Consider the following 27,531-nt stretch of genomic DNA (forward strand, 5'->3'; position numbering starts at 1 on the left):
GTAAAATGGTGGTTTACCGGGAAACCAAGTGCTGTACCTTTTAGCTTAAACTGGTAGTTACAATGGTACCTTTTGAGCTGTGTACTTCAATTACAAACAGCTGTTTCAAGGGGGCTCCAAGAAGCTTTATTTTTCTCTTAAAATGATGGTTTCTAAAGGGACCTGGACCTGTATCATTACATACAAAATGCTAATTCTGAGGGCACCCTCACAATGAGCCTTTAAATTAAAGCATAAGTATCAAGGCAGACCCTCTAGAGCTGTTTTTAAACTTAAATGGCAGTTTCAAGAATAAATACCAAGATGATATGGGATGTTTTCAGATCTAATACAGTTCTAATCTGACTCAAGGGCTGGGTTACTGCCTGGCTTCAAGGGGTCAAAAGAATAGCATCACAATCCTAGGAAAACATACCCTAGGCCATGCACTTAGCTCTGGCCAAGATGGAGAGGGATCCATTAAGTCAACACTGGGGCCAGATTGTATCTATATCCCTTTAATTTGCTCAGTAAATGACAAATTTGCTTTTGTTCTGGTATATATTTTCTGATGGTACTTCCCATTTCAGTGTAATTCATGGCTAAGAGGTTATCCCCCAATCAGGGTTCATATATCACCTTGTATATTGCAAGAACTGGGGCTTTGAGGGTTGAGAAAATCTCTCTTTCATCCTTACGATTTAAAGGAGAGGTCTTAGGAAAAAATGCAGAGCCAGTGATTGACTGCAGAAGGAATTTAAGGAATTTTTTGGATGGATGCTTTCAGTTAATCTCTGTCAACCATCATCATGACCAGGTTCTCATTGGCTGTGTAGACGTTTGCTCCTCCGGGCAATTGTGTTGTTTTTCCTTCTCTTGTGGCTGTGCTGGATGCCAGGGTCTGGAGGAAGGGATCCATCTTGTGCTCCATCTGGGCAGAGTCGCATAGAGCGCCTCCTCTTGTTACCTTGCCTTTCTGTCTCCCCCGAAGGGAAAGGAACTTTGCCATGAGGCTGTGCTTGTCCCTTCGGCACTGGAATTATGGCAATAGCGCCCTTAGGACTGGAAAGGTGGAGTTTGTATGCCAATAGCGAGGAGAAATTAGATAGTTCTTCATCATCATCTTCCTCTTGACCACATTTCCCAGCATTCTTTATGCTTCCTGTTGAAGTTTCTGGGTTGGCATTGGAGGTTATCTTGGAAGAACTATTACTTGTGGCTAAACTGGCCTCTTCTGCTTCCTTCCCATCATTACTTGAACTCATCCTTGCACCACAGGCCCTGTAGAAACTTGAACTGCACTGTCCTGAATTTCCTGAACCAGATCCCTGATTAGCCGTGGTACTGATACTACTGTTTTCATGGCTGTTGTCATCTTGGAGATGAGCCTGATTTGACTCTGTCTCCAGTGTGAATTTCTGTTTTGGCTCTGTTTGACAACCAGGCTTGAAGGTCTCTGAAATTGCTTGAACAGGCTCCTCCTGGCCATTCAGGCCAATGAAAGGCATTCCTGTGGTATGATCTGGGTCCATACATTGCTCATAAACCTTGGCTGCTGTTTGGAATTCATCCTCCTCTTGTCCATTAGCGCTTGTTACCCTCAGAGGATGAAGAGAGAGACTTGATGACTGTTCACCATTCTTGCCAACTGGTAATGCCAAAGGATGTGTTGTGTTCAGTTTAGTTTCCAATCTAGTTAGCTGAAGTGTTTGGCAGTCATCTGGTTTTCTAAGTCCAATGGGAATTGATTTCTCAGTACCCTTTTTTCCCAAGTTCTTCTCCCTTGACTTTATGCTCCTTGAGGGGATGTCACTTTCTTTTGCAATGGCTTTACCCCAACTATCCTGTGTCTGTCTTTGATCTCCAGCCTTCCCTTCCTGGTTGCCAACTTGTTTTGGACATCCAGTAGGAAATGATTGTAGCCCTGCTTGTCCAGTAAGGGGGTTCCTACATGATCTCATTGTCTTGACCTGATCTGTAACACTTTGAATGTCACTCAGTTTGTCCCAGCCAGCCTTGGCCTGGGTTTGATCTTTGACCTTTTCTTCTTGACAGCCATTATGTATTCCACATTCAGAAAGTGTTGACTCTGGAGCTGCTTTTTCCACTAGGCTGTTCCTTTGTGATGTCACTTGTGAGACTTGGCTATTGCACTCTGTCGTCACTGGCACGTCTCTTAGTCCTTCCCAAACAGTGTAGGTTTCTGTTTGACCTTTGACCTTCTCTTCTTGGCTGCAGTCTTCTTTTCCACCTCCAGGAAGAACTGACCCTACAGCTTTTGGCTCTAACATGCTTCCAACTTTACCATCATCCTTTGTTGCTGTTTGGGCCTGCATTTGATCTTTAACTTTCTCTTCTGGGCTTCCTTCTTTTCCACACTGCATGGAAATTGACTTTAGATGTTCTTGTCCTACCAAGTTTTTCCCCCATGAACTTAAGTCTCTGGCCTGACTACCACACTGTATTGCACTCAGAGTGATTCCTGATCTTAACAGTTGACCTCCAGTTTGGACCTGCCCCAGACGCTTCAGCGTTGCCTTTTCAACTCTGTTCCTCAAAGATTTTAATAATTTCCCTTGGCCACCACATTCATGAGAGGATGTACCTCTTGGCATTACAGTGCCCTCTGGTGAACTGTATCCCTGATGGGATATCAACATGGGTGCTGGGGTGAGTGCCTCTGGTTGCTGTTTTCCCTGAACCCCACTCCTGTTTCCTCTTTTCCCAGGAGGTGAGGTGCTGGTACCAGCCTGGTCACCAGTGGCTGGTGCCTTATGACTGCTGTCTTCATCCTCCTCCTCAGACTGAGAGGGGGTAAAATCATACTGGGAGGCAGGACACCCAAGGGGGTTCAGCTCTTCCTCTAAGAGGGCTAGAAGACGTTTCTCGACCAACTGCAGGGACAGAAGGAGAAAGAGATCGCCAGTGCCTGGGGGGCTGGCTCGTAGGTGGAATAGCTTACACTGGTACACTATTTCCTTGTTTCTACCTCCACCTGGTGGCTGCATGGCCACACAGCAGAGAGAAGGGACTCCGTACCTGGCTTGGTGTGAGCCCTGATTCTTGCTCCAGTTGGGCTGCAAGATCCAAAGGGTCACATTGCTTCTCCAAAGAAAGCAGATCAGCCAGGAACTGGGGATGGATCACAGCTTCCACCTGCCAGAGCAAGGGAACAAAATGAGTGAGTGCAAGGCCCCGGTCCTGTGCTGCTTTCTTGGACACCTGAATGCCATTCGCCATCCCAAACTCTTCCCATGGAAGAATGGGAGCAGCAGGACCCCCTAAGGGGCAAACACCCTACTGCTGTCCTCATTCTCTGCTTTAGTCATGCCTTCCTGAGAACTGCAGGAACTGAGATTCCTTAGGGTAGAATACCCAGCAGTGCCATCCCTGACACCTGGGTTTTACTTCTCTTCTGTCCTTCCCCCTTAAAGTTATGTGGACCTCTATAGATGAGAGTCCTGCAAGACTGTCCCAGATGCCTAGGTTCTACCTACTTCTCTGATCTCTTACCCTGGAGATTAGGAGCTGGTTGTGTCCCCGAGGACAAGATCTGGACCCCCTCCCCCCAATCCCCCACCCCCCTGGTTGGCAGGACTCACCTTGCAGACAAAGCTCTCATCATCACACAACTGCTCAATGTACTGCAGCAGTGCAGGATCAGGTAGTTCCCCTTGGCCCTGGCTCTGAGGGTCCCCATCACTCCCAGAATTTCCCTCCTCCTTTTCTTCCCAGCTGGTGTGTAGTCCCTCCATGATGTCATCATACTGCTTCACAGCTTCAGCTGGAATCTCCCGTGGCACACCCAGGGCTGGGGTGCTGGGCGGGTGACGCTGCCGACGCCGGGGTTGGCTACCTTTGGACATTGCCTTCTTGGGGATATAGACTGTGTGAGAAAAGGAGGTGATATATGCAGAACCCTGTTGGTGTGCAGCATCTAGCACTCCTGAAGACCATCTACTCAGTCCCCACAAAAACTCCATTCAGTCCATTTGATTGTCATAACCAATATCAACCCCCACCCCCCCCAGCTTCATTTCTTTCTTCCATTCCCCAGCAGCCCCTCCATCATACCAGGTACTCATCCCTTAATCCATCCCTTCCTTTATTCATCCACCATTTAACCCTCAAATCATTTCAGCCATCTTTCCATCTCTTCTATCTCTGCCTCCCTCCCTTCCTCCCCTATCAATCCCTCCTCTCTGTCTTGTCCTTCATTCCTCCATCCGCTATCTGTTACTTTATCCTCTCCCTTCTTAATTTCATCTACTTCATTTTCATCCCCACCTCATCCGCTCTAACTACCCATCAGTCTGCCTCTCTATCCAGCCATTTCCATAGCCAAACTTCAAAAAAGTTATAGAAGGGTGCATCGAGTCCAGTGAGGGGTGACTTGAGTTCAGCAGGGTTGAGAAGCCTTGACGTAAAAGATATACAAAGCTGTGAATTCATGCCAACACCCCCACCCCTGTAAAAATGTACAAGGTCTGTGCAAAAATGTGCAAAAGTTCTATGTCTGTACAATAATAATGAATCTTGCAAAATACTAGCAAAAGGAGAGGGGACCAAATCCATCAGAGAGATAATGGCTCTGCCCACTGGCTCCCTTACTGGTGGTAAGGGACAGGTTTCCATGTCTGTACTGGTGGGCTGGGAGGGCAGAATACCTTGTTGGTTGGTACCAGAGGCAGGGACTGCAAGGGGCATGATGGGCTCAGCAGGGGGGGCCTGGAACTGGGAGTTACTCAGGAGCTTCATCTTTTGGATCTGTAGCTCCTCTTCTGCCTCAAACTCCATAAACCTGAGGAAGAGAGACAGAGTCTAAAAAGGGTGGCATTGTCTGAGTCCCTCTGCCCCAAGGTGCCAGAAGCAGGAAACCTGGGACAGACTCTAGAAGAGCCCCACTAACTTCTCAGCCATCTCATAGAAGATCATGCGCTCAAAGTTGCTGCTGTGCTCCCACTCTTGCACAGCACGTGGCACGCCCTCCTCCAGAGTCATGTCAGGGCGCAGGCGAGTCAGGGAGCGCAGGACGGGGCTGAAGAGGGAGGAAGAGGGTTAATGCCAGAGAATGCCCCTCATCCTGAAACACAAACCCCTTGCAAGCTCCTTTAAGGCAAACAGCTTTGCCAGTGCCCCTCAATCTTAACCCACAGGCCCTCTGCTTTCCCAGCCCTGGTCTCCCTCCATCTCTCACATGAAGAAACAGGCCAGTGCTTCTGCATCGGGTGTGTTTGGGAAATGTTGCCTTGCCAAGGCTTTGTAGTGCTGCCAGCGCCGAAAGTTCTCATAGACCCCTTTGGAAGTGCAGGCTGAGGAGGAGTCACTGGGAGGAAGTGGCTGCGTTGGGGCACCTTCCGACTCCCCCGTTTTCCTCACTCTGGGCTCCTCCCCAGCTTTTGTCAGCAGAATGGTCCTGATCCCAGCTCCAAATTGAAGTCGAATAGGGGTCCCATCCTGCCGTGGGGGGACCCAATCTGCAGGAGCCGCTGTAAGGATGATAGTCTGCCCACAGGGGGCCTCCTGGGTCCCCTCCTCCTTCAATTTGACAATCAATTTGCCATTGGGAGCATCTGGTGAGGTCAGGAGCAGAGCAGTGCCAGGGAAGGCAGGAAGCAGGATTGGGGATGGTGGGGGAGGCTGTTGGGATTGGGAGCTCATAGCTGAAAGTGCATGGGTATTGAGAATCAGAGAAAGATGGGGAAGAAATGGGGCTCCTTTCTCTCCTCCGTCTTTTAGGGGGGATGGCAGGATAGGGTGTGCAGGAGTGTCAGCTGCACCAGCTCAAGAGCAAGTCTGGGAAAGATCAAGGCTGTCCCAGGTTGGTGTCCCAGCAATAAGGTTGAATCAAAACAAATCCGGAACCTGGAGGCCTCAGGGGTTCTGAGCTGGGTGTGGAACGAGAGTGGGTGTTGAGAACCACGCAAAGGTGGGCAGGGAATGCAGGTCCTTTGTGTGCAGGGGGGGATGACATGGTGGAGTGTACAGGGGCGTCAGGGGCACCAGCTAAGGAGTAAGTCTGAGAAGGATCAAGGCTATCCCAGGTTGGTATCCCAGGTCCCAGCAGGAAGGTTGAATCAAAACAAATCTGGAATCTGGGGGTATGCGGGTTCTGAGTCGGGCGTGGTGTGCGCAGTCAGAGACTAATCGCAGTTCTTCCCTCCTCTCCAAGCTCTGTAGATGCCCCAGTCCCATCCTGGAGGCCCTCTGCCCTTCCAGGCATGGGCTTCACACATTCCCAGGTGTGCCAGGGCTCCTCACCGCTAACCAGCTTTGCACTCCCCATACACAAAGAACTCTCAGTCCCTCACTCCAGGGTTTTTAGGAACAATGTAGGAATAACCAAGATGCTCCCCAAATTGCATTCAATGGTTCAATTTAGGGTACGCTAAAGCAAAATGGCTGAATGGAAATGGCAGTATCAAAATCATTACTGGCAGGCAACCAGGGTTTAGGAGGCTACAACTCCTGTGTTGCACTAGGGTATTAGAGATTTACAACTGTATTAGGGAATTGTAAAAAGCAGGCTTATTCACATGGCTTTGTCCCCTCCAAGAATGAATCATGGCCTGAAAACAACTCCCAAAACAGGTGGGTAGCAGAATCTACAGCTGCCATCCAACGTTGAACAAGAACCTACATGCCCTAGGGTACACGGGGGACTTGAGAGGCTGCAATTCTCAGACTGCAGGGGCACAGCTGAGCCATTGAAAGTCCTGGAGCATTTAGGGAGTCAACATGAGGAAAAAGCCTCAGGTTTCCGGACTAGAGAGCAAAGTGTGGAGCCAGAGCGCATGCATTTTAGGAGATGAAACTGCACATGGAAGATATCGAATTTTGCCATTTGAACTGGAAACTTCACAACATGAAGAAAAAAGAAGCTAACCTCAACAGCGACATCTAATTTATATTCTCACTGACCTCCTGTTGCACTTTTAGCTTTTTTCATTCCTTAGAGATCTCAGAACAACAGCTGAGTCTCCCTATGCCTGAAGAAGGGTGATTGCGCCCAGAAGCTTGCAAAGAACTTTTTTCTAACTACTCAGTCTTTTATCTAATAAAAGACATCACATTGACCCAAAGAACCTTGCCTGCCCAGGTCCTTGAACAGGCAAGGCTCTTTGGGTAGATTTGATATCTTTTATTACACCAACTGAGTAGTTGGGGAAAAGTTCATTGCAAGCTTTCAGGTGCAATCACCCTTCTTCAGGCATAGGAAGTCTCTGCTGTTCTGAGACTCCAAGAAATGAGAGAAGCTAGAAGTGTGGCGGGATGTCAGTGAGAACGTAAATAGGTAGAAATCAGGAAAATAAAAGGTAAAGCAGGGAAGGGTGGGGGGAGGGGGGCAAAGGTGAGTAAGGGGGTGTAGGTTGTAGCCATGTTGGTCTAAGGACGCAGGCAGACAAGGTTCTTTGGGTAAATCTGATATCTTTTATTAGACCAGCTCAAATAGTTGGAGACATGGGCGACTGGTGCCACCTTTGTGGAGGGGGGGCACGTGCCCCACCCTACGACCAGTCCTACCAACTTGGGGTGGGGGAGGAGTCCCCCCTCCACAAAGGTGATCTCGCTACCGGGGGGGCCCCCGGAGCCGTTCCTGTGATGGCCGATCGCTGTGCTGCAGCCTGCAGCAATTGGCTGGTGCTTTCAGGGGGGTACCTGCTCTCCGGCCTGCCCCCACACCCATCACTGAAGTGGTGAGCACAGCCTGTCAGAGGGTGCACCTGCGCTCTCGGGGGGGCACGTGCACCCCCATGCACCCTCTACCTGTCTGTCACCACTGACTGGAAAAATTCTTCTTTGCAAGCTTTCAGGTTTACCCTTGGCCAGGCTGAGGAAGCATCTGCAGTTGGTGTGTGCTCTTCCTGGATGGAAGCAATAGTAAAGGAGCCAAAGGGGAATAAGGGAGACTGCAGTCATACAAGGCAGAAAAGAGGCTGTCTGTACAAAAGGAAAGAGCTGGAAATTTGGAAGACAAAGGGCAGGACCCGCCTAGCTCCTTAGACCAACACGGCTACAACCAAGACCTCAGGCCCTGGAGAAACCCTCGGCAAGCAGATCAAGTCCCGCGTTTGGAGGACCTGCAGCTTGGTTTGGCGTGTTCATTTCCTGGCCAAGCACAACGTATTTCCAGAGGCTGAGGCAGAAACGGGGCGCTGGGCGGGCTGCCCGGGACCGGCGTCTCCTACAAGTCCCAGAGTGCCCGGGGAGGGGAAGGAGAGGCGGCCGCAGCTCCCGCCCCCCCCGTGCGCCGGGGCGGTCCCCGCTGGCAGTCGCGGGAGCGGGCGCGCTGGGAGCACGTGTGCGGCTGCGATCTGGGGCCGGGTCGGAGCCGGAGCCATGTTCCTGCAGTACTATCTCAACGAGCAGGGGGACCGGGTGTACACCCTCAAGGTGAGCCCCTGCCGCAGCCCCGGGACCTTTCTCGCCTTCCCTTATCTGCCCCAAGATCTCTTCCAGCCTCCCGCGCACGTCCTGTGCAGCCGGGGCCGTGTGTCGCTCTGCCCCTGGGTGCAGGTTTGCATCCCCCTGGTCGGGGGAGGCAGGCAGTGGGACAGCCCAGGGCAGGTGGGGCAGGGGGGTTGTGCCCCAGGGCTGGGGTGGGACCTGGGGGTCAGGATTGAGTAGTCATGGCAGAGTTGTGCCCGTGGAGCTCAGGGCTTGGGGGGGCAGCGAGTTGGGGGTTGAGTGACATGCCCTCGCCACCTGGGTGGAGGCTCAGAGCTGGGAGAGGAGGTGGCAGTGAGTGAAGCACAAAAGTGGAGCCGTGGGGGGTGGGGACGTCAGGGTGGCCAGACTTGGGTATTTGTATTTTAGGACCCAGTTGCCGTGACCTGGTATGATATCATCTCTTTCCATTTCCTTCCCTGTAGAAAGTAAGCCCCTCTGGCCAAGTGACTTCCTCTGCACATCCTGCCCGCTTCTCCCCAGATGACAAATACTCCCGCCACCGGGTCACCATCAAGAAGCGCTTTGGCGTCCTCATGACACAGCAGCCGCGGCCCATTATGTGAGGGCAGGCCTTTTCCCAGCTGGAAGCACAGAAACGTGCCCCTGACTGCCCTGAAATGGGACAGTCCTGCTCAGCTGAAGCTGGCTCAGTGGCTCCCTCTGCACCAACTCATCTTCCACTCCTTTGTTTATCCCTCTCCTTGTGATCTGACTGCTGATCCTAAACACATCCTAAAACCTTTCCCCATTCTCCTCTTGTCTGTGGAAAAACTGCTTTGATTCCCCTTTTGATCAAGCCAGAGTTAATCACTGTAGTTGAAAACATGGTTTGTCTTTTGATTGCCAATAAATTATCTGATGTTTATTTCTACCCTTAGCCCAGACTCTCCTTCCCTGCTGAGCTTTTAACCCTCTAGTAGTGGTGAAGCTGTACTCATTTGTTTCATGCTGTGCAGATGTTCATGTTGTGTTAGGAACTTAAGCATAACAAGGGAAGGTTTCTGACTAAGCTTTCATTGTTTTAGTAGGGAAGCATATTCATCATATTAGAAATGTGAGATGGCCTTTATTAGATGTGGGGGAAAGCTGCATTCAGGGTCTGATATGGGATCAGGTGGTTGGGCCGCATGGCAGGAAAGGTGGGGAAGATTCTACAAAGTGAAAGAGAGGAGACTGCAAGCTTGATGGAAGAGAATAAGCTTGAGTCTCTGCTGCTCAATTTGAGAGGGAAAGATACTGAATGCTAGTATCCCAGCACTGCACCACTCAGCTGCTTAGCTTGGCATTCAGGACTGGCATCAGTAGTGTAACTAAAGCACCCACTTAAGGAGTGCAGAAATAATACTTACCACAGATGCTGGCCCGCCATGCCACCAGCAGCCTAGCCGCTGTCTTTGACTTGTGCGTTGCTGGTGCCCAAGGTGTCACACCCATGATAACTCTGGGGGCTCTTGTTTATCCAGAGAAATATAAGACAACCCAAAGCAAGTTCCTTTGAATGATGCACCAGTTTATTGGGATATTATCAACCTATCAAAATTACTAATAGTGGCTATATGCAGCAGAAAATACATAGATATACTCAGTACTAAGCAGCGAGCTCTGAGGGCCCTCAGAATCCATCCTTATAGTTGAAGCAAGTTCCAGTTTCCCACACAAATGCCTTTGTGTGGAGGAGTTTTATACAGCTCAGATTCAAATTTCTGTATTCCTGCCCATTTCTCTGCGATAACTCTGTCTTGGCCAATCACGTAGGGAGCAAGGAAGCTCTGAGTCCTGACCTGTGACTGCTGTTCTTACCTGGAGTCATCACTTGGTGTTATCACCTGCCTAGATATCTCAAGTGTAAGAGTGATGTAGCTGTGATGGTCCAGAAATTATGCGAAAGGCAAGGATTTCTTAGGGTGAGATCTTTTATTGGACCAATTAAAGATCTCACCTTAAGAAATCCCTGTCTTTTGCATAGCTATCTCAACACACTTAAAACTATCCTGTTTCTCACATACTAATCACTGATTCAGACTGGACTGCTTTTGGGATCAGTCTACCCGGAGAAGGAATGTCATGAGACCCAGCGCTGGGCAGTTTGGGGCCTCGGGGCTCTCCAACAAAAGTGCAGGGCTGCCTTGTTAACACCTCTGTTTGCTGTGACCTATTTGGGACTGCCAGCACTTGAGGCTTCTGTACTCATTGCTATAACACGTAGGTTGGTTTTTATTTCCGCGTTTTCCCTTTAACCTGGGATTAGAAATGGCTGAAAAGGCCATTTTATGCAGCACTGAGAGAGATTAAATCGGAGTTTACTGAATCAATGTCCATTCATTTGTGGCTGATGAAAGAATGTTGTATGGGCAGAGTTTGGAACAGAACCCAGTCAGCTGTCCTGTTGCTGCTTTAACCACTAGATATTACTCCCCTGCTAGAGCCAGCCATAAAATCTAGGTGTGCCCTCCCAGGTCCCTGCCCTGACGTCAGAGGCTCATCCCACAGCATGGGCTGCAGCCTAGGAGTCATGACTTCTGGACCCCAGCAGTAACTACTAACTAGATACTGCTTCCCTACCACAGCTTGGAATGCAATTATAATCCTTCTTCCCACTTCTATCTTTTCCTTTTAGCTGCAAATCAGCTCTACTCATTTCAGAGACAGCAGAGAGTTCAGCATACTTTCACTGAAGTATGTGATGGATAAAGGTCACTGAAAGTTTGGGCTGTGCCTACCACCCAGAGGCCTCTTAAAGAGCCCAGCACTGTCAGATCTGTGCCAAAGAGGGAGTCACTAGTGTCATAATTTATACAGAGAGGCCACAAAGATGGGGATGTTCATTAACCCGAACCACTGAGAAATCCTGGGCCTGCTGCGCAGGCACCAGCACCCAGGACTCAGCCGGGCCCAGGGAGGCGGACAGGCAGGTGCCTGGTTTGCAAGTGCAAATATCAGCTGTCGCCTCAGAAGAGTCCCAGGACTCTTTGTCAGAGCCTTTGGCCTTTGGTCTTTGTCAGAGCAGGTGGACACAGAGCAGGGACAGCCAAGCTCTGCAGGACACAGGACCACTGGTCTGACACGGAGGCCCCAGGGCCTTGGCCAGGTGCCACACACAGCCTTCTGCCCCGGGATCATGAAGGGAAGGGCGCTGAGCTGCGCCCCTATCCCTCATTGCTCCCCACTCCTCTACGTCATCGCTCTTCCTGCTGAGGCTGACCTCAATGGGAGGCTAGAAGACATCATGAGTCCTTCCGGTCACGAACTACAACTCCCAGCGGCCCCCGCGGCCTGCCCCGCCCCGCCCCGCCGAGCCGGTGCCTGCGCGTGCGCATGCGCCGTGGCGGGCGGGAGGGTGAAGTGCGACTCTTCCAGCCCCAGAGCCCTTGCACCTGGCAGCCTCTTCTTCTCCCTCCTCCCCGGGCGCGGCCTCCGGGAGCAGACGCCGGTCCAAGGTAAACGACCGCGGCCCCTAACAGCCTTTCCCGCCTTTTTTGGGGGGCCCTATTCACGGGTACAGGGTTGGTGCGCATGCGCAGCTGAGCGTTCTCACCCCCTCCCGTTCCCCTAATTTAGTGGCAGGCTGCGCATGCGCAACTTGTCGCCCCGTCTCAATGGCAGGTGCCTGTCTCTCCCCATTACAGAGCAGCAGCTGCGGCATCCCTTGCAAGGCCATGTGCTGCCATGGATCCCCTTGCCACCACTGTCTGGCCCCTGCAGCAGGTCCGCATGGCAGGGCAGTGTTGGCCCCAGGCTTAATGCTGCCCCACCCCCCTGCCCTGCCACCTTGACCCTTGCTTGGTTTGGTTTGGCTTGGCTTGGCTTGGCGATCCTTGGGCTGCCCCAGTTTGCTGTAGCAATGGCACTGAGCTTGGAGGGGGCGTGCACATCCCAATACTGTGGGCTAGTGTGGGTGAGGCCTTGTCTGGTGTCTCCTTGGACCGAGCGCTCTTTAATAGCAACCTTCTTGTCCCATGACCCTAGGGAAAATCCAGCTGTGTTAACCTTGGGAGCTGGTGGAACTGGAGCATCGTTGAGTCACGGGGACCTCGTGGGCATTGCGTGGAAGAGTTTTTGCCCGGCGGGAGGATATTCAGCTGCCAGAGCCCTGAGGGATGGTGGCAGTCCTACTCCAGGACTTGGGATATTCAACCTTCCAGCACACTTTTTTGGTGCATCCAAAGTGCAAGGTGTATTAGCACAGAGTGCTCTTTGGGACCTGCTGGCGTACTCGCTGTCCTTGCTCGCCACACCAGAAATCGGTCAGTGATTCTCCTCCTCGTGCTCGGATCACTTGGTTTGCTTGGTCTCTTCGCACATTTTGCACCAGGACTTGGTGAAACCTCTTGTCTTTTTTTGCACTTTCACATGTTTCTAACCAATGGACCCCTCTTCAAACCAAATCCCTTTTTGGATATTTACCCAAAAAATAATTATTTGCATCAGGACGTGAAAGTTTCTTCTTGCCTGTTTTGGCACTGGAAGTCTGCAGAGTAGTAATAGTAACGGATTATCTGTGCAAACAGTTTCAAATCAGGAACTCTGACAAACAGCTCACTGAGTGAATCAGATAGCTGTTGATTGATTTACTGGGTAAACCATGGGTCAAGCCCTGCACTCCCTTCTTAGCCACACCCATGGAAAATTCACTTGATAATCAAGAGGTGTCTGGACACCACATAGTAGCAGATCACAGGAGATCCATGGTAGACATGCATTTGCTGTATGGTGGAACTTCTTGTTATGCAGTTCATTTTGCTACCTTCTTAAATTATCACTTCTTTTTTATTTATTAAGATTTCTGGATGATCATAATTTTAACATTTCCAGGAATGTATTAGATTGTTCCACCACCCTCCCAACAACAGCAACACAGTAGCTACACAATGGCTTCTGTCCGGTTCATGGTGACCCCTACGAAAATCGATGACATCCCAGGCCTCTCTGATACCAGCCCTGACCTCAGCTCCCGCTCTAGCTCCCGGGTTCGCTTCAGCTCCCGGGAGAGTGTTCCTGAGACAACCCGGAGTGAGGGCATGAGTGACTTCTCTGTAGCGACTACATCACTGGCTACGGTAGCAGCTGATCCAGCTAGTGATAAGATATCCAACCCTCGTGATGTGACAGAAGGTAAGAAGGATGTAGATGTTGATGTATGCGAATGAGGGGACTGAAAGTTATGGATGGTATTAATGCTTCTGGGTTGGCTTGGGCTTCTGTTGGACGTTAGAGGGAGACTGCTTCTGTATTAATTAGCAGTAAAGGAGGATGTTCTGTGGGGATGTAGAATCTGTCCACCTCAGTTTGTGCATACATTGGAAGTGGAGGCATGTGTTTTATGATAGCAGTGGAGATTGATCAACAGCTCCACCTTTAGTACATCCATTTGCTAGTTATTTTGTGGGCCCTTTGGAAATAGCAGACCTCTTCCAGCTACACTAGGGCCACTTCTTGGTATGTTGGAAATGCAGTGAGCTCTTTCAGAGCTTTGGGGTTGTATCCATTTGAACTGATGGCTGCTTTAGAGTTGATCACATTTAGGGTGGATGGTATGTTGCTATGACTGTTCTCCATAGGTAGTGGCATCTCACCAGATCTTCTGGCCACATGGAAACTCCTGGAATATCATGGAAGAGCAAAATACTTGCATTAAAGGCCAGGCTGGCACTGTGTTTGTGTTTCCTGGGAATGGGTGCCCACTTAGAGCTTTTCAGTTTTATTAGTGAGGTGACGCCCTGCTTGAAGATAGAAATAGCCATGTGAAGTCTGCATTTTCAGTGCATTTGTGGTGTTGACTCTGAACAGCTAAACTTGGTTCTGCTTTTCTTCAGACTCTTTTCCTATATTGGGAAATGCTGTATAAAGCCCGGGGGAAATGACTTAGGGGAATCTCGTTTCCTGTAACTGTGTTGACTTCCTTTTTATTGAAAATCTAGCCATAACTGGCTGCTAAGAGTCATGGCTTCTATTGGGATTTTTAGATAAAAGTTATGAGTTGGGGTTTTTTTTAGCTATTAATCCTGAGTCTCTTAATTAGGCACTGTGGCTGCCATAATGATACTGCAGGTAGATGAGTGCCTCTTTTTGGTGTTAAAGAATATGTACAATGAAATGCATCTGTCTTCTTAGGTGGGCCAGCAGCGTAACAGCAGCATTATATGCGGGTAGTTCCAAAATGTGGAAATCAGGAATGAGGCAGGGCAACTGGTCTACCAGTCACATTACCTTGGGTACATCTACCAGGGATATGGATCATCACACTGACATGGTTATGCTGTGTCTAGCACCCAAGCTGACCTGCTACTGCCCTGTCCGGTGCAAACCTGAAAGAAAGCAAAGGAGAACTCTGTGTTGCATTGAAACTGTAAAGTGGGATTTAGGGGAAGCAGAGGTGGGTCTTTAGACCTGGGGCACTCTGGCCGAAGTGTCAGGAGGTCTTCTACAGTGGTCACAAGCATTTGGGTCCTCATTTACACATTTTTCCTTGTGCCACAGAGGGAACACTAGGGTCATCTCTGACTGAGACAATGGTAACACTGAGCTGTCTTTTGCTGTTTCTTATTCTCCTTGAGCAAGCCAGTTCTGCTGTTGGGCTGCAGTCAGTTCTCCCAGAGTAGAAGAACTTTGTAAATGATTTTTTGCCTTATGAACCAGTAACTTTCACTTCCCAGGGACCAGGTTGGAGCCAGCATCCCATAAAGGGGAAAGTTCCATATCCCAATCCAAATCAATACTTTCCCTGCCCCCTCATTTGTCATCTTTTTGAACTAGCTCTTGTTTTCCACTTCTGGACTGAATTGGAGTCATCAACTCACAAAAGGAGAAGTCCTGTGTTCAGACTAATGGCATCTTAGTGACTAGGAAATGTGAGAGGCAGGGATTTTTGTGGGGGATATTGATTATTGCACCAACTCCATGGTTGGGGTAGACTTAGACAAGCTTTTGAATGCTGCACAGTATACTTGAAGGGAGGGTATTGGCTAATGTGGTCAGGCCTGTGTCCTTTCAGTGTTCAGCTGGGCTGAGAGCAGAAGTTGCCCTTTGTGCTTTTACGTATTACATTCCCTTGCCCTATTGTCTTGTCATCCCTTCCTCCCCCCCCCCCCCTCGGCTTTTTGCTGAGGCTGCCTCATTACAAAAGTCTGATCTTCAGCCTGATGCAGTCTGCTTGTCTCTGTCTAACCACACCACTTCCTGTTTTGAAAGCTTTGTCACAGTTTTCTGCAATGTTTGTGATCAAGGGCCTAAGGTGATTGTCCTTGGGTTAGGAAGGGACAGTTAATTGGTTTGTGGATGTTGTTATTCTCCAACTCAATCTGCTCATCATGGGTGCAAATGCATTCTCTTTTTTAAGTGATTGTCCTGTGTGGGTTTCTTAATTCTGTCCCCCCACCCCATGCACATAGAGGTGGGGATGCACATTTGCAGTGCTTGTAACACTCACAGTTATACATTAAGATAGTGCCTGTAATCTTATCTCATGCATTGGGGCTTCGGCCAGTCATCTGCAGGAATCATGAAGGATTTGTTTCCCCTGATGCACAACCATGCATAGAGGTCTTCTGAATTCTGGAGGGGGGATGTCCTTCTTTCCACTGCTTCAGGGAAAGGTAGATCTGCTACAGTAGGATGTGGGATATTGGGCTGAGGCGGTGGAGAGAATACGTTCTGTGATGCCTATCTTTGCTGTCTTGCTCAGGGACACATTTTGGGGTGGAAAGGAGTCTTTTTTTTTTTTCCCCCATGGCAGATTGAAAAACATTTTGGGAAAGGTATTTAGCTTTCCTTGCAGTCTAGGGTGTGAATCGCTTCTGCCAAGATTATCTTCCATATCTCCCCTGATTAATTTCCAGCCTTCTCAAAGGGGCTTTGGAATTGGTGGCACTATTCTTTGTCTGGAGCACACACTGTAGTCTCCTGAGTAGAGGTGAGTGTCTTTCTAAATCTGTAGACTTGGCATAGGGGTGAAACATGATGACTTCTGTTTTAGAGGCAATCAGACTAGGAGATCTTGTGGTTCCTTCTGGCCTTAAAGACTTTAAGCAGCATCAGTACATTATCCCCAACTTTCAAATTCAGCAAACTGGAAGTTGTGGCAACCATGTTCTTCACAAGGATCCTTTTAGTTGTCATCAGTGCCTTGTGATGCAACAAAGCTGCTGCTGTGGGAACTGGAGAAGATGCATGTGTGAATATGCATGCCCTGAAGGGAGACCAGATCACATACGCAGTCTGTACTTCAGAGACATTATATCCCTTGTACTTCTATTGAAATCCCTTGTATTTGTCTCTCTCAGTATGGCAGTTGTGCATTTTCAGCTACCATTTATTTTTGCAGAGCAGAAGAGAAAGGGGGAGAAGTGATATTCCTGTGCCTTAGATTCAGACATTTGAGGCAAGCTCCTACTTTCCTAAACATGTATGTGAGGCTGCCTTGGGAGGCTTGCTTTTTTTAAAACCTGCTTGCAAACAGACACATACCAAAGGCCTACATGATCCTAAATGTATCCACATATCCATGCAATTCTGTGCAAGGAGAACTGAGTTAAGCCTAAGATGAGGCCCCAGACCCTGGTGTGTGCTTCCTTCAGTGCTGAGCTGTCTCATCTATCCTCATTTTTTTTTCTGTCCCATTCCATAATACTCACTTTGATCCCATAATGAATATCCATTTGTTTCCCTCATCTATACTTTTATTCCTTGCTCCTCCTATGGCTGGAGCTAAGAGAGTAACAAGCCTTCTCATTGTGAGTGCCTTGCCAAATTCCCTTGATGCTGGGTGATAGATTTGTCCCTTTTGTGGGAGCTCTTACCCAGTTGGCATTTGGACTTGGTTATAGGGAGCATTGCCCATACGCTGGCTTATCCACCCAAACTAGTTGAGTTTATCCTTTCCAGGTTGTGAACAGAATGGAGTTAGGTCACCCTGACTTGCTTACAACACTACCTGTTTCCCCTCTTTTGCAGTTGGTGGGTGAGCCTGGATTCCTACCTAGGATGGGATTATTGAGATCGAAGTCTGTCCATAAAATTATCACTGTTGGTAGATTATGTGATCTTCCACCTGGCTAATACGGATTAGATTCTAGCTGTAACTCTAGGAAGAGCCCTATATGAATGTCGCCACAGTGGTGATCATAACTCCAGTTCTGTGCCCCAGTGTAGTTTCATAGTTGATGGGGTCGGAAGGGACCTGAGCAGATCATCAAGTCCAACCCCCTGCCATGGGCAGGAAAGAATGCTGGGGTCAAATGACCCCAGCTAGGTGTCTATCTAGCCTCCTTTTGAAGACCCCCAGAGTAGGAACGAGCACCACTTCCCTTGGAAATTGGTTCCGGATCGTAGCTGCCCTGACTGTGAAGTAGCACCTCCTGATGTCTAGCCTGAATCCACTCTCCGTCAACTTATAGCCATTATTCCTTGTTACTCTCAGTAGTGCTCGGGGAAACAGGGACTCTCCCATTGCCTGCTGGTCCCCGTTGGCCAGTTTGTAGATGGAGACCAGATCTCCTCTCAGCCTTCTCTTGTGGAAGCTGAACAGGTTCAGGTCTTGTAGCCTCTCCTCATAGGGCCTGCCCTGCTGCCCCCTGATCACGCGAGTGGCCCTCCTCTGGACCCTCTCCAAGTTGTCCACATCCCTCCTGAAGTGCGGCGCCCAGAACTGGACGCAGTACTCCAACTGCGGCCTGACCAGTGTCGCAAAGAGGGGGAGGATCACCTCCCTGGACCTGCTCATGATGCATCTATGGATGCATGGCAAGGTGCGGTTAGCCTTCCTGACTGCGTCCCCACATTGGTGACCAATGTTCATCTTGGAGTCTATAACGACTCCAACATCCTCTTCTGCCTCTCTGCTGATGAGAAACGAGTTCACCAGCCTGTAGGTATGCTGCTGGTTCTTTCTCCGTAGGTGCAGTACCCTGCACTTGACAGTGTTGAGTCCCATCTTATTCTCATCCGCCCACCTCTGTAACCTGTCCAGATCCAGTTGCACCCTGTCCCTCCCTTCTAGTGTGCCCACTTCTCCCCACATCTTAGTGTCATCCGCAAACTTGAACAAGGTGCTTTTCACCCCCTCGTCCAAGTTGCTAATGAAGATGTTGAACAGTATGGGCCCGAGGACTGAGCCCTGGGGGACCCCACTGCCCACATCCCTCCAAGTCAAAAATGACCTGTCCACCACCACTCTCTGGGTGTGGCCCTCCAGCCAATTGGCGACCCATCTGACTGTATAGGCATTGACACCACAATCTCCTAATTTTTTAATGAGATGGGGGAGTTGACATGTGACAGGTTGACTTTTGCTGCTTCTGCTTTCTGTAGGACACTACAGCCCTGCATACGGTTGGGGCAGAGATCAATGGAGGGAAAACCCTTCAAAAATTAGAAAGCATGTCCAAATGAAAAAAAATGGGAAAGCTGACAAACTCTGGCAGGTCAAATGTATAAGCAAAATAAGGCAGGCCAACAAAAGAATTGAAGGCTGCCATGCAAAAGATGCTACATTTAATCATAAAAAATAGTTTTAAATAGAACAGAAGCAGGAAGCTAGCAGGAGAATTGTTGGGATCTTCAATGACCAAGGTGTTAAGGATCTCCTGGAGATGATAGGGCCATAGCAGAGAAGCTAAATGAATACTTTGCATTGGTTCTTACTGCAGAAAATACTGGGGGAATTCCCACACCAAGTCAGTCCTTCCTAGCAGATAGATCTGAAGAGCAGATCACATTGAACTGACAACAGAAGAAATTTTAGAACAAATTTATAAATCCTCATGAGTTGCCAGGACCAGCTAGCATTTACTTGAGTTCTGAGTTAACTTAAAGGTGAAATTGCAGAACTCTTGGCAATAGTATGTAAACTATCATTATAAATGACCTCTGTGCCAGAGGACTGGCAGGTTGCCACCATAATAGCTATCTTCAAAAAAGGCTCCAAGGGTGACTGTGGGAGCTACAGACTAATGAGTCTCGCTTCCATTCCTGGCAGATTGGTAGAATCTATAATGAAGAATAAAATCAGCAGTCATGTGGACAAATATGATCTGCTGAGGAAGAGTCAGCATAGCTTTTGTAAAGGGAACTCCTGCCTTACCAATCGGGTGAAGTTATTTGAGGGTGTTAAAAAGCATGTAGACGAGAGGGATCCAGTTGACATAATACGTTTGGATTTTCAAAAAGCTTTTGGCAAGGTCCCTCACCAAAAGCTTTAAAAAAAAAAAAAAAAAGAGTTACCATGGAATTGGAGGGAAAGATAGCAAGGGGTGGGGGTAAATGGCCACTATTCAGGATGGAACTGAGGTTCTGCAGGGATCTCTGCTAGGTCTGGTTTTGCTTAACATTTTCATCAATGACCTAGAAATAGGTGTGCGCAATGAAGACAAGTTTATAAGTGATACTAAATTATTCAATGTAGTCAAATCCCGAATTGATGGAGAGAAGCTGCAGAAAGATCTCAGCAAGCTGAGTGGGCAGAAAATGGCAAGTGAGCATCAGTGTCCACAAGAGTAAGGTAAGGCACCTGATGAAAAATAACCTCAATTATACATACACATATTCTGAACAAGCTCTTAAAATTCAGGGAACAGCCCTTAGAGTCTCTAAAACATCAGCTCAAAATGTAGGAGCAACAAAAAACCCCCAGCAAAATGTTGGGCATCATTAAGAAAGGCAGTAAAAACAGCATCATGCCACTATATGAATCTAGGTTGTTCCCACATCTTATATACTGTGTAGTTTTAGTCCCCACATCTCAAAAAAGGATGCAATTAGAAAAGGTACAGAGATGGACTACCAAAATGACCAGAGGGATGGAGCAGCTGTCATGCCAGGAGAAACTAAAAAGGCTAGGACTCTTAAGTTTGAAAAGGAGAAGACTGAGGAGGGATGTGATAGAGGCCTATAAAATCAGGAAGGGTGTGGACAAAGTGAATAGGGAACTGCTATTTGCCAAGTCACAGAATACTAGGAGGTACCCACTGAAGTTTTTATGCAATGTGTAGTTAACCTGTGGAAGTTGCTACTATAGGAGAAGCAGCTAGAATAGCCAGGTTCAAAAAAGGTACTAGGCAGATTCATGGGTGATAGATCTATTAATAGCTATTAAACAGAACAGGTAAAGATGTATTTATCCTTTGGCATCTCTGAACTAATAGTGATGAATGCCAGGGAGGGTAGTGAATAGGAGATGGATCACTCTACCTGGTTCAGTATATATCTACCCAGTTCAGTGCCCTCCCTCTAAAGCATCCACTTTGACCACTGTCAGAGACAAGGATACTAGGCTAGATGGACCACTGGTCTTGACCTAGTATGGCCCTTTATGTTTCTAAGAACCAAAAAAGCTAAGAATGACAAAACAGGTGGACTTTGCGATTTAAAGGACATCTGCAGGACTTTTCCCATCTCTGGAGTGCCTCACTATCCTGTCTGATAGACCCTCTACTACAATTACAGCCCTAGAATCCTTCCCTTTGCTAGTTGTTGCTGATGGGCCTGAATTGTGGCCTGAAGCCCCTTTTATTTCCCTTGAATACATACGGTCCAATGGGTGGCTTGGTGGCCAGAGTAAAGCGAAACACTGCTTGTAAAGAGAAATCTGTAGTCCTGTTCTAATCCCTTTGCCCCAAACTATCTCAGAGTAGTTTAAAAGGATTAATTTACTTGTCTGACCTAAAAAAGGGAGTGCTCTGGCCCCAGAATAGAACTGAATAGGCCCCCAAACCTGGAGCTGCTTCTTAATGGAAGCGGCTGTTGCCTCCCTCTCAGCCTTGTGTAAGTGAGAGAGTCTGACCTGGAGTCTCTAATCCAGCTATTTTCTAAATTGGTATAGGCCAGCAGTTCAAACCCCAGGTGGTGACCCAAATGAGGGTCGTGGGGACAATGCTGGCAGCGCCGCACAGAAAAGATGCAGCGAGGCTCATACCAGGAGCTCCCCCGGGCCACCACTGCACTCTGCTCCCAGCAGCGGGTCGTGGAGAAAAAAGGTTGGGAACCACCTTAATATAATAGGCCTCAAAGAGACTCACTGAGGGCCTTGAAGGGTCATTGAGTTCAGTCCCCTGCTGTCACAGGTACCCATGTCATGTAGTCCTCATCATTAAAGTGATCAAGCTCCATCTTAAAAAAAACCCTTAGCTTGTTTGTCCCTACCATTTTTGCTGAGACGCTGTTCCAGACCCTCATTTTGCTGGTATTTAGGAACCTTCTGATTTCCTGTCTAAACTTTTTCATGGCTGGTATATGTTCCTTTGTTCTTGTGCCAGGATTGTCCTTATTTTAAGTCGTTCTTCTCCCTCCTTGGTTAGTTTCCCTCTGCTGAATTTATAGAGAGCAGTTGTATCTCTTCTCATCCTTGTTTTCTTGGATTACAAGCCAAGCTTTTGAGTTGCATGTGATAAAATGATCAAGAAATTCTCTGCACCTTTTTCAGCTTTCTTGAACATGAGGGACCATAATTGTGACAGGATTCCAGCCTTTTCTCTTTTATACTATAAAGACGTGAGACTACATAGGGAAGATGCCACCATGCTCTGGAGGCATCCGTGCCAATTACACTACACCTCATTCTGTTCCTAAAACAGGGGAGAGGTGGCAGTGATGGAGAGAAACTCCTTAGCTGGGAAGGGAATCCAGTCCTGACTGCCTCTCTGAAATGCATGCTCTGACACTTCAAGTAGCTTCTTTCCCTCGGTTGCTGTGTTTCTCTTAAACATCTATTGCACCCACCCAACCAACCAAGAGCTGGCTGCATCTTGGCTTTGGGCAAGCCATGTTCCTGTGCTGGTGGTATGTGACTTATCTGGGTGTCCCACAGCAGAACTGGTTGCATCTTGGCAACAAGCAAGAAAATGGTGTGATTGCTACTTCTTGTGCTGTGCCTATCTAGGTTCAGCAGGAGAGTGAAAGCAGCAGTAGGTGGAGCAGTTAAGCCGCTTAGTATCAGGGTTCGACATGCACATACTTGCTCACTCATGCACACGCCAAGGGAGGGCGTGTTTTCCCCCCACCACCACCACCCGGTCCTCCACCCTATCCTGCCTCTTCTAGAAAGCCAGTCACCTGATCTCCTGTAGCTTTCAGTCCCTTTCCTGGTTGGCACTGGGAGAAAAGTTAGCCCCAAAAATGCCTCACTTCACTGTCACCAAAGTGGACGACGATGAGGAGGAGGAAGAGGTGGGAGTGGAGGAATGTATCCTGGAGAGACCTGCTGGGTCCCAGATCTGGAAGCCTGGTGCGATGATGGTGCAAGGTGAGCTAAATGAGAGCGGGGATTGGCAGGGATCATCTTATGGAACGGAGTTTCCCCAAGGTAGCCTCCTGTCACTGGAGTTGTGTAAACATGCAGTGTTAATCTGATTTACCTGCAAATCTGTTTCCAGGAGCCCAGGGCTTGAATTTCTCTCTCTGTCTGTGGGGGTGCCTCCTGTCACCTAATTTCTGAACTGCTCTGTCTTCCTGGTGTTTTTCAGCACTTGGCAAGGTGTTTAGTTAAACACCAACCAGGGCTAGGAAGCAAAGAAACCTAATTCCATTGGTTTGCAGTCAGGACGTTGGGGCGGGAGGGGGGTGGGGCAATGGCATTTCAAACTCCTTGATTCAATCATCCCTTATGGGAGGGAAGTGAGGTCCTAAAGGCTTGGAGCGACAGTGCCTGGGCTTCTGAGTGCCATTTTGAGCTCTTTCTTGCTGTAGGATCTCTGTGCTAGTTCTGCCCTTGCTGTAGATCTCTCTTTCTCTATTTATTGGTGACAGGAAGGTGTTGTGTATAAAGCTCTAATAAGATTTCTGAATTGTGCCCCAAAACCTTTACGATTGAGTCAGGATCAGGCCTGTAGATTTTGGGAAAGAGGTGCTGTGGAAAGGCTGGGGAGCTGGGGGTCTCGAAGAAGGGCTCTGAGAGGGGGCATGCAGACTCTCATGGGCCCTAGGGGCCTCTGCCTGAGATAATCTAGACGGGTCTTTGGAAGACAGTAAGAGTATTGTCAACCTGTGTTTGCCATAAATTTCTTGCTCTCTGTGCTAGGTTAGAAAACCCTATGTCCAAGCCACATCCAAATGCTAGATTGGGTGATTTTTATTTTGGTTTTTTCCCTGTTCCCCTGAAGCTTCAGTCCATACCAGGACTCCTCCTTTACTCCTGTTCCAACTTCTTGTAGGTGGCTGGTACACCACTGTCCTGTACCCCTACTCCCCACCCCCCTCCAGGTAGCTGCATCTCAGCACCATGTGAAGGCTCTGTGTGCAGGATCATGTGTAGAAGATTACCCATGTTCCAGGATCCACCCAAGAAACAATTGCATTTTGGTGCTGGGTGTGCCCTTGCCCTGCAGTGTTCTTATAACCCTGGTGGATATTAGTGAAGCTAGAATAATTATGAAATGTCATGTGGGGGGGAAAAAACCCTTGTTTTTTAAACTTTTTCTTTTTTCAGGCTGACTCACTGATCCTTCTCCTCCTCCAATTTCCTTATGAAACGATCCTGTGTACTGATTTTCATTCAACTTTGCTGCTATTTGTCTCCATTTTTTTTTTTTTTACAGCAAAGACTCCAGGACTCCTTTTGTGACAGGCACTTATCTCTAACCTAACACAAATCTTCCTTGGGTGGAAAAGGTGCAGGTGCAGGGTGGATAAAGCAGTACATAGGAGATGTGATCCCTTGCAATTCTCCCAGTTTTGAGCTCATGTAGAGGAGTTGGGCATTAGGAGCTGCCAACTTTGTACTTTTCACTGGCAGCTAACTAATTCTATCCTTCCTGGTAGTAGTGCCATGCAGACTTGACCAACTGAGCTCTGCTCAGTCAACATTTGGAACTGATTTGTCCCTGGAAACAAAATTTAATAATAAAAAGGCCAAAGGAGCAAGTTGGGTGGAAAGCGAGACAGCAATCCCCCATCAGCACAAATTGTGTAGCCTAGATCCTTGTGTTTGGAGGCATTTAGACTCACCCAGGTCAGGTTCCCTGCAGTGCAAGAGACAGGCCTTCACTCTCTGACTAAATTGAGTCATTCAAGGCCAAGAAGATGGTATCTCCCCAAATTACCTGGTTGATCATAATATCCCCCTGGCCAGCTACAGACCTGAGAATAGTTTGCACTGTAAACAGCGTTGGGGATTATATCCCAAGCTCAGCCTCTGGCCCTCTTCTGTCAGGGTAAATGCCTGCTTGCTTGAAGTAGAGGTGCTAATCTATGGAAGCACATAGCATCTGTCTGGTGAGATGATACCAGCTCTGCGTTTCCGTTCATATGGCATACTGGGAGCCTGGACTGTTGGGTTTCACTCCCAGCTCTAAGCGTGAGTTGGGAAGTGACTTATAGAAAGTCTACTGAGTTCTGTGGATCAGTAACCAGTGTTGGTTGCCAGGCTAAAGAATTGTGACTTGAGATTTAAAAAAAACACCCAGGTTGTGTGGGGTCTGACGGTATTCACCTCAACCTCCAGTGCCAGAGGGAAGCTTTTTCCCTGTAAGCAAAGATTCCTGTCTCGCATTTTCTGCCCGCAGCTTTCCCCTCCTCCCCTGCCAAAACAGGGTCACATCTCAAGTAACATGCAACATCAACTCCTTACAGTGAATTAGTACTGAGCCAGCATTGAGGATATGCTTGTTTTGGATTGGCTGTTTTTTGGCTACCGGAAGAACAGGGTCCCAGGCGCTTCAGTGTAATCCCCTATTATCTTGGGCAGTTGCACTTCCCAACAAGCAAAGACAAAGCCCCTAATCTGAGTGCCAGACGCTGCCTCATCAGCTGGGCAGGCACTGTTTGTTTATGCCAAGCTGGGGGTGCTGGAGGCCAGTCCCAGCTGGGAAGTGGGGAACAAGGATCCGTTGGGTCTGCAGTTCTGACTTTTGTTTTGGGGTTTTTTTGGTTTTGTTTTTCTAATGCCCCTTCCCTTTTTCTTTCCCTCCTAGCAGCAGGTAGTCTGTCAATTGATCCTCCTTCCCCTACCCCATATATACACACCCACTCATTGGACCAACTTCCAGTATCCTTAGGAGCAGGTGTATTTCATTAGCATCTGATTCACAGCTCATTGCACCAAATTGCAGCCAGTCATGCTGCCCTCAGACCAGCCACCCCTTTGCTCCATCAAGGTGTTGTCCATTGCTTGAGGGTGTTAGGACTGGGGAAAGGTCTGATGGGAGACAAGAGCTCCTAGCACCCATTGGATCTGCTCTGCTGTGTGTGGAAGACTGACAAATGTCTATCCTGCTGCTAGCAGGAAAGGACTTTCCAAGCTGGTACCCCCAGAAGGGAAAGGCTGCATGACCCAGCCATGAGACTGGATCCAAACTGGTTCCTCTTAGACCTGGTTCCTCCATATCCCATTCCCTCACCCTGCTAGCTGTTTCAGTTTCTTTTTATGGCAAATATTTTTAGGTTTGAAATCCTTCTTTAATACTTACCGTAATTTCCTTTTGTTGGTAATGTTTCAGGAGGACAGAATATATAATTTTTATCGGTATCTCTTTTGTTTCTTTTTTGTGATTCATATTTTCCCAACTTCTGTTTGATTTTTCAGACATGAGTCAAACTTCCATCACAGGGGAGCAGTGTCAGCTTTTAGGTATGGTATTGCCGAGGACTTTCTCTGTGTCCTTTTGTGCTGGCAAGGATACGCCCTGCTCTGTACATGTGTGTGTGTGTGTGTGTATGTGTGTGTGTGTACATGCCCCTGCAGGTGTGGATGAGCCCACTCTGTTCACTTCTCAGTACGCTACCCCAGGGCAAGACAGTAATTTCTATTATCTGTATACTAATTCTTCTATTTCTGTATTTACTCTAAGGCCATTGCAGGAGTCAGCAACCAAAATATTCAGCCTAGAACTTAGACATAGCTTTGTGCATATTTGCAGTCACTAATTTGCACGTCCCCTGTTACTAGTCAGCGATGACATGTGGACTATTGGCCAGAGTGGGTGGAACTGAAAGACGGGACTCCTCTGTTCTCTTTAAGATGCTGGGGGTGTTGGGTGATGCTCACTTTAGCACAGTTTCTAGGTTCATACAGAGATAGTGAGGCCAGCCCTGACTGCAGGTGAAGATGATCTTCTTGAGCCCTAACCCTGCTTCCTAGACTTGTTAGGGATCAGCACTGTGTGAGGACATGGCTGAGTTCTCCATCATGCTCCATGTAGCTTTCCCCAGTACGTGTGTAAGAGGTTGGTTCTTCTGGCCAGGAGCCCATGACGAGTTGAATGAGTTTCAGGAGCTCGTGTGTTAGACATTCTCATTCTGTTGACCTTGTCCAGCATCGGAAGACATTAATCAGCATTACTTTACTTTGCTGCGCATGTAGCAAACAGATGCTGGCTGAACCCTGGCACTAGCTAGATATACTAACAAGCAAGCTGCCCTTAATGGGTGACATGACCTTAAGCTCAGTATACATGGCTTTGGGTCAGGGGAGGCAGCATGCTGCAGAAAGCGTGGCAGTTGGGGGAGGAGGCTCTTCTGGGAAATACGTCTCTGCAGTAGGTGAGTAATTGTGGCTGTAGGGCAGGGGTTGGCAGCATATGGCCCGCAGGCTGGATCCAGTCCACATAGCCACAGGCTCCAGCCCATAGGGCTTTGCTTGTGCCCATGCCTATGCCTGTACTAAGGCTGAACAGCAAGGAACTGAGCCCACAGTGCAGCTGTTCTTCTCCCCTCACCCTCCCCAAGGCTGCAATATGAGTGTAACTTCTAGCTGGTGTGGAGCTGTGCTTTTGGCACAGCTGGGATTGAGGGGCTGGGAGAAGCAGTGCCAGCACAGGCACAGCTTACAACTTCCTAGCCCTGGTGAGGGCACAGGGAAAGCCCCCCCACTGCTGATGCATCGCCTAAGCTATCCAGCCCACAACAAATGGAGCTGGGTTGTTCCAGCCTATGCCTTGAAAAGCTTGTTACCTGCAGGGGGCTCCCCAAGGAGTCAGAACCTCTTGAAGATTGCTGCAGAGGCAACTGCGTATTCCTGCCTTGCTTTTTCCCCATTGTAGATACCTGCCTATGATTTCATGGCAAAGGAAGAGGAGACAGATGTATAGCAGGCCTGTCATGAAAGCACATTTTATAGATGAGATGGGTTGGAAAGTTAAAGTTCTTAGTCTTAGCAGGGTGCCACCTTGAGTTTTG

General features: G+C 48.5%; 3 protein-coding genes across 5 annotated transcripts in view; 2 read left to right on the forward strand and 1 right to left on the reverse strand.

Moving 5' to 3' along the window:
* Nucleotides 1-225: 225 nt before the first annotated feature.
* Nucleotides 226-6,941, reverse strand: LOC102563792 (NUT family member 1). 2 transcript variants are annotated; one of them, XM_019499844.2, is made up of 6 exons: nucleotides 5,177-6,941; nucleotides 4,889-5,017; nucleotides 4,647-4,780; nucleotides 3,582-3,865; nucleotides 3,019-3,135; nucleotides 226-2,873 (listed from the first exon to the last, which is right to left on the reverse strand). In XM_019499844.2, exons 1-6 carry the CDS (start codon nucleotides 5,638-5,640, stop codon nucleotides 801-803), a joined length of 3,201 nt encoding a protein of 1,066 aa, XP_019355389.1. In that variant the 5' UTR covers nucleotides 5,641-6,941; the 3' UTR covers nucleotides 226-800. The 2 variants fall into 2 exon arrangements, with proteins under 2 accessions (XP_019355389.1, XP_019355390.1); XM_019499845.2 differs by lacking the exon at nucleotides 226-2,873 and having other exon boundaries at nucleotides 2,957-3,135.
* Nucleotides 6,942-8,242: 1,301 nt separating this feature from the next.
* NOP10 (NOP10 ribonucleoprotein) lies at nucleotides 8,243-9,301 on the forward strand. Its single transcript, XM_006258014.4, has 2 exons — nucleotides 8,243-8,373; nucleotides 8,853-9,301. The coding sequence occupies exons 1-2, from the start codon at nucleotides 8,320-8,322 to the stop codon at nucleotides 8,991-8,993; spliced, it is 195 nt and encodes a 64-aa protein (XP_006258076.1). The 5' UTR covers nucleotides 8,243-8,319; the 3' UTR covers nucleotides 8,994-9,301.
* A 2,429-nt stretch (nucleotides 9,302-11,730) lies between these two features.
* The window catches only part of SLC12A6 (solute carrier family 12 member 6), a 28,908-nt gene continuing 13,107 nt past the window's right edge, over nucleotides 11,731-27,531 (forward strand). The window contains exons 1-3 of one of the 2 annotated variants that reach the window (XM_019499842.2): nucleotides 11,731-11,867; nucleotides 12,397-13,542; nucleotides 25,940-25,984. In XM_019499842.2, the coding sequence (XP_019355387.1) occupies nucleotides 13,299-13,542; nucleotides 25,940-25,984 (289 nt within the window). In that variant the 5' untranslated portion in view covers nucleotides 11,731-11,867; nucleotides 12,397-13,298. The remainder of the gene's footprint in view (nucleotides 11,868-12,396; nucleotides 13,543-25,939; nucleotides 25,985-27,531) is intronic. The other variant, XM_019499843.2, reaches the window with a different exon arrangement.

Source organism: Alligator mississippiensis, chromosome 7 (genome assembly GCF_030867095.1).
Source record: "Alligator mississippiensis isolate rAllMis1 chromosome 7, rAllMis1, whole genome shotgun sequence".
In the NCBI taxonomy this organism is placed as follows: Eukaryota; Metazoa; Chordata; order Crocodylia; family Alligatoridae; genus Alligator; species Alligator mississippiensis.